At 42.2% G+C, this 6,229-nt stretch overlaps 2 protein-coding genes across 2 annotated transcripts; one reads left to right on the forward strand and one right to left on the reverse strand.

Annotated features, from left to right (window-relative positions):
- The first annotated feature begins 1,443 nt into the window (after positions 1-1,443).
- On the forward strand, positions 1,444-3,687 carry LOC135712184 (uncharacterized protein KIAA2013 homolog). Its single transcript, XM_065235149.1, has 3 exons — positions 1,444-1,746; positions 1,807-2,278; positions 2,335-3,687. Exons 1-3 carry the CDS (start codon positions 1,575-1,577, stop codon positions 3,563-3,565), a joined length of 1,875 nt encoding a protein of 624 aa, XP_065091221.1. The 5' UTR covers positions 1,444-1,574; the 3' UTR covers positions 3,566-3,687.
- A 100-nt stretch (positions 3,688-3,787) lies between these two features.
- SmB (small ribonucleoprotein particle protein SmB) lies at positions 3,788-4,988 on the reverse strand. The gene is made up of 2 exons (XM_065235150.1): positions 4,833-4,988; positions 3,788-4,561 (listed from the first exon to the last, which is right to left on the reverse strand). Exons 1-2 carry the CDS (start codon positions 4,833-4,835, stop codon positions 3,947-3,949), a joined length of 618 nt encoding a protein of 205 aa, XP_065091222.1. The 5' UTR covers positions 4,836-4,988; the 3' UTR covers positions 3,788-3,946.
- Between the last annotated feature and the right edge of the window lie 1,241 nt (positions 4,989-6,229).

The raw sequence follows: 6,229 nt of genomic DNA on the forward strand, positions 1-6,229 counted from the left end.
ATTTATTTGAATAAGTATTATCGAATCAATAAAATGCAATATAATTTCAACCGGAATTGTTTGTTTAAATCCCGCATAAGCGCGAACCATAAATTGACCTTACCTAAAATGGTTAAAATTGTTTATAACCCTAATAAAAAATAACCATAAACAAACGATAACCCAAATCATTGAACTATTCCACAAATGGTTTGGATGATACCCAGAACACGTCGTTAAGCGAATTAACCATACAATTTTTATTAGGGAATCCCTGCTAAACTTCAACTGAAATGGTTATGGAACTTTACATGAACGTTTAATGATAAAGTTTTAACCTTAAGTATTATAGTTTTTTGGAAGTGGACCTTACAAATAATGAGTTGTTAATAACCATTACCATTCAAAATTCTTGTTTTCTCCATACATTTTCGGAAAGAAAACTATACTAAAACCTTTTAACTTATGGTTTGAGAACATTAATGGTAATGGTTATGGTAACCAGTAAGGTCAATTAATGGTTTTGTAACATCGATCAACTTTATGTGGAATATATCGCGAATTAATTATATGATTTGAGTAGTAGCTATACTGAAGATCCGAGAGATGTCGCCCCTTCAGTGGTAGGAAAATCATTTTTGCAGTATGGAGAATATCAGAAAATCCACGATTGGTGACTAAACATGCTTTCACAGAAGGAAACAAATAAACGAGTGTTTACCTTATCACCATAATAATGTACTCGTTCAATTTTTGTGCATCTAAAACTGCCCATAAAGACGATAATGAATAAAAACTGAAAATTTTCATACATTTCCAAATGGTTTCCTACCATTCCCATACATTCGAAATTGAAATGCCCTCTGGATATGGATGATGTCAAAAACAACAAAACATGATTAATTGGTTGCCTGTAAATTACTGATTACCAATTCACGATATATTTCACGTAAAGTTGAGTGATAATACAAAACCATTAATGAACCTTACTGACTACCATAGCCATAACCATAACCATTAATGTTCTCAAACCATAAGTAAGAACGTTCTAATATAGTTCTCTTTCCGAAAATGTATGGAGAAAACAAGAATTTGGAATGGTAATGGTTCTTAAACAACCCATTATTTGTAAGGTCCAGTTCCAAAAAACCATAATACATAAGGTTAAAACTTTATCACACAAACGTTCATGTAAAGTTCCATAACCATTTCAGTTGAAGTTAAGCAGGGATTATAAACAATTTATAACCATTATCGGTAAGGTCATGTGATGGTTCGCGTTTATGCGGGATACAAATAAAGTTTTTTTTTGGTTCAATGCAAACAATTTTCTGTACTCATTTCATGGAAACTTACAAGTAAGCGTGTATATATATGTGCAGCAAAACTTCAGCCACAGGGCGAATGCTTTTGTTTTCGTTTCGTAACTTTGACAAGTTCAACACCGAAGAAGAAACGCAAAGGACAGTGAAAAACATCAGATTTTTTCGGAGGTGAAAAAATGCTGCAAGTTTTAGGTCGCTGAAAAACATGATAATTTTGCGTGGCAGTGGCCGATTATCGATAGCAATAACTGCGACAGTGTTACTTTCAAAATGAATACCAAGTTCGACGTGAGTGAATTTACGCGTCGGTTGAAGCGGACGTTCGACGGCAACATTTCCTACCGGAAACTTTTTGCACTGCTCTTCGTGGTGGCCGTTTTCCTTCTGTACATTGGACCGTCCTTCCTGCGGTGGCTGTTTGGCGGAAGCGAACCGGCTAAAGGTATGAAAGATGTTTCTGTTGATTGGGGTAAATAAAGAAAAAACAAATATTTCCAAGCAGATCACACCATTCGGTGTATGGATGACCGGTTGACGCCCTTCTACTTGCAAAATTTGGAGTACAATGTCAACATCCGTCATCAGCCAATCTTTCCGCATGAACACGATGCCATTCCATACGTGGGCAACGGGATGTTCGGGTTGGAGATCCAAGCGGATGCAAATCTGAATATTTTCCGTGGCAGAGCGTTACTTCAGCCGGTCAACTTTCATCCGATCGTTAGTGTCGCTGCTGGTGGAATGGGAATGCACCGGGAAGCGACCGTAGTGGAATACCTAAGTGGAATCGTGCACCGGTTCCAGTGCTTTTCTGAGGGATATTTTGTGTCCTATCAGTACTATGCCCACCGGACAATGCCTTCGGTGCTGGTGCAGGAGATACAGATCACAAACACTAAAAATCAACTGGTCGACGTGGAACTGGTGGTTCCGAGGATCTCAGACTGGCCTACAGCCGTCACTAGGAGCGTAAAGTGAGTTGAAATCGGAAGGAGCTGGGAACGAGTTTGATTGATTGGTTTTATTTTAGGCTCCAACATGGTTCGACCATCCTAGAGTACCAGGTGATAACGGGATTGGTGGACGTCATCGCCACTTCCGTCGGCGATAGAAGAATCCGAGTGGTTTGCATTGTGGCCCGTAAAATGCCGCGGGTTTTGACATTGAAGAAGCGTGGTACCACAAAGCTAGACTTGTTGCTGACTATAAACTATTCCGATGCGATTCCTAGAGACAAGTATACGTCGTACAAAGAAATGATTGAGCAGCAGACGATTGATGCGATGAATAAGGCATTGCAAGCTGCGGAACACGGGGAGCACAATGCATATTATGCCTTCAAGCGAGATCACATCAAGGTGTGGAACAGTCTGTGGGAGACTGGATTTCATATCAGCACTTCCAAGGCGGAGAATACGTTGAATGGAAACGATGTCAATGCGACCATGTATGCTGTTATCTCGCAGTCCAGGGCATATGAGTACGAAGTATCCAGCACTGTGCAGAGTAAGCAAGATATTGAGAGGGCACTGACCTATGCGGAAGGTTGCTACGACAGTTATCATACGTTACAAGCTGAAAACCTCTGGAGGAAGATGAGTAACCTGGAAGAATTGAATATCATTGTGGCTTCTTGGATGTTGACTCTAGAAAAGCAAGGCTGTCACAACCTCATCAAGGCAGGTGCGAGTGGAATCATTCAAGCCATGATCCTCAGTTTCGGTGGTTTCCGCTTCAGCAATCAGCACCTGGAGTTAAATATTCACCCAAAATACCTTCATAGAGATTACGATTTCCGTCGCCTAAATTATGGCAATATGACGCACGTGAATGTTTCCATTGCCGTTCGGGATGATAACAAAGCTGTCCTCTTTGTCGCATTGGATCGTTCCGATCGAAACTATTACGCTTGCGATGCCGGTTGCCTGGATCCTCCCGTTCAGCTCGGTCCATCCAAAACGATTTTCCCAGTGAAACTTACCGAACCCCTCACATCGATCCTCTACATAACTTCGGACAAGATGCACATGGAGGATTTGCGGCACGCGATCCACGTGAAGGAGGTCGTCGAAGCGCCGGCTCACGAACATCACGTCATTGCACTGCACAAACATGGCCACTCGCTTGGGGCACTTCCGACGCTATTTTGGGTTTCGATTTGCGTCATCATTGTCGTTTTCCATGTGTTCCTCTGCAAGCTAATAGTGAAGGAGTACTGCGAGCCCCCGGATAAGATGCGTTACCGATACAGTAAACCATGAGACGGTGGGCTGCTGTTGCTGCCGTAGAAGGGATGTTCCGCCCGCACGCAAAATTTGCCGTAGAGACTGTATATAAGAAGTGTTTTTTTCTTCTCGGTTTAACCAGTAGAAATGGTTTGCAAAGTATTGGCAATAAAAGCATCGGTAAGTGCTTTCTATATTTTAGAATGAAGGCAATAAGGTGGGTTTTGTTTTATTTATAGAAGGAAATAAATTACTAGGTACTAAACATCAAACCGTTCTTTTAGTTCATCAGTTTTATTGATTATAATGCAAATACAGAGAAAAGAATGCAGAAAGATCTTCTTGCTTTCTTAAACTTAATTCTAGGTCTCCCCTACGACAGAGGCAGAGCAGTATGTATATGTATAGTTGTTACATCTAATACGGCCTCGGTGGTGGTCCTCCGCGCATCATACCGGGTGGTGGGCCACGCATCGGTGGAGGAGCACCTCGGGCCATACCGGCCATCTGAGCGAGTCCTGCCGGGCCGGGCATCATGCCAGGTGGAGGGCCACCCGGCATCATCGGCCGCATCTGAGGAGGAGCCGAAACCTGACCGCCACGTCCTACCGGGGCCATGTGCTGCTGAGATGGTCCCCCAACACCTCGGACGGGTCCTTGCAAACCGGCCGGAACTGCGGTGATATTGGCTGGCATACCTCGACCAGCAACGCGTCCCATTCCGGGTCCGGGAGCACCTCCTGGAATCGGCACTCTTGGAAGACCCTCCTCTGGTGGCGGAGGACCTTCAACCGTCAAAGATACAATGTTACCACCTCGTAGCAGCACGAATCCCAACACACGCTTCTCCTCCCGCTCTGGTAGTTTGGTGTTTTTAGGTTTAATTTTACGGAACTCTTCGCAGTCTCCGAGGATCAGGTTCATGTGCTTGTCGAATGCTTTGAAGGTACCGATGAAGGTTCGAGAGTCCTGCAAAACGATCCGCACCCGATAGTTCAGGAGCTGGATCATTTTGTTGTTCTTGCCGATCGTCTGGAAGAGGTTTGTTGACATTGTTAGTAAACGTTTAGGAGCAAAATGTTGGAAACGAACATTGTATCATAATATGTTAAGAATGCACTGGTATGATATGCAATAGAAATCTAAGCGTAGAGATAAAACAACCCCAGTTAACGATTTATGGACGAAAATCATAAATTTCTGCCATCTTGATGCGGAAACAAAATTTCTAACCTCTATAGAGGAACACTGATCAAACCAAGCTTTGTGTTATTAGTTTACGTAAAATTTAAGCACCACTTACCATCTTGACTAATTTTGACCAAGAACTACCGATTTAGAACAATACAAACGTTTTATTCTGGTATTTTGACCACAAAATACACGAAAAGGGAAGAAACTAGCCGCCCAAGAAAGCAGCTTCTTTTTCGGCAAAGTGATTTTTGACGACAAGCAAACGAGCGACCGAGAAAATGACAAACAGACCGAGAGCGAGGAGCGGGAGCTGGATCGTTCGTGTAATGTCAAAAATATCGATTCCTCTACCGAGGGGCGCTGCACTATTATCTATAATTTGGGCACGTTCAAATAATGCGTCCACAACCTCGCACACAACCCTTTTTATCGCGGCCTTATTTTCATCTCTTCCGTAAAATCTCAGTAAAACCGGTATATTACCGGTACCAAGGGATTTTATGAAAATAAATGGATATCGGTAGAACAAAATTTGTTGTGGTTGAAAGTATTTAACAAAACCCATTTCGGATTGAAATAAGTTTTTTTTTATATAATGCGTTTATTTTTCCAGGCTCTTTTGATGTAGCTTTGCGGAGCCGGTATTCATTGTTTAGATTACAAAATTACTTAAAACTAACGTTAGTAAAGCGGGGGCCGATTACTCGCGGCTATCTCGAGGTTAGGGGTAACAAATTGTAATAAATGGATGGCAGGGTAGGGATTGTGAACACAAGGTTTGGAGAGCAATGTGCTCTTGATCTCGAACTAAGCGACACTCTGATGAAAAAGACAAACATGGAGGTACACCGATGGGTAGCTAACAGCTAACAACCAACAATCAATACGAAACTATCGATTTTAAAATTGGCTCACTACTTGACAAGCCTGTTGGTCCCAAGCAAATCGATTAACGTGCCCCATTCTACTCAAAATTCTAGTACTACACAATGTTTGTTTTGATTCACTATGAAAGTTTGACAGATAAAATGAGGGGTTAGTGGAATTTCCTATATTTCGAGGGGTGAATCGATTAGCTTGGGACCGTAGATAGTACCAGAGCTGAGCCAAAAAGTAGAGCTCGTTTCTTCGGGACCTACTAGCAACAATCAATACGAATCTATCGATTTGAAATTGGCTCACTACTTGACTAGCCTATTGGTCCCAAGTAAATCGATTAACGTACCCCATTCTACTTGAAATTCTAGTACTACACTATGTTTGTTTTGATTCTATATGAAAGTATGACAGATAAAATGAGGGGTTCGCGGTTTTTCCTATATTTCGAGGGGTGCATCGATTAGCTTGGGACCGAAGGTAGTACCAGATCTGAGCCAAAAAGTTGAGCTCGTTTCTTCGGGACCTTCTGGTCTTAGAGTTACCTCTATGCTACTAGCATAGAGGTAACTCTAAGACTAGAAGGTCCCGAAATAACGTGCTCAACTTTTTGGCTCAGCTCTGGTACTC

The sequence above is a fragment of the Ochlerotatus camptorhynchus genome, unplaced genomic scaffold, assembly GCF_037179485.1.
Source record: "Ochlerotatus camptorhynchus isolate MF236.1 unplaced genomic scaffold, CSIRO-AGI_Acam_v1.1 ptg000462l, whole genome shotgun sequence".
In the NCBI taxonomy this organism is placed as follows: Eukaryota; Metazoa; Arthropoda; class Insecta; order Diptera; family Culicidae; genus Ochlerotatus; species Ochlerotatus camptorhynchus.

Bases quoted from the DNA above. Each gene is read 5' to 3' on its own strand.
- LOC135712184 (XM_065235149.1), top strand. From the start codon at position 1,575: ATGAATACCAAGTTCGACGTGAGTGAATTTACGCGTCGGTTGAAGCGG. The intron at 1,747-1,806 runs GTATGAAAGATG...ATTTCCAAGCAG, and splicing joins CGGAAGCGAACCGGCTAAAG to ATCACACCATTCGGTGTATG. The intron at 2,279-2,334 runs GTGAGTTGAAAT...GTTTTATTTTAG, and splicing joins GCCGTCACTAGGAGCGTAAA to GCTCCAACATGGTTCGACCA.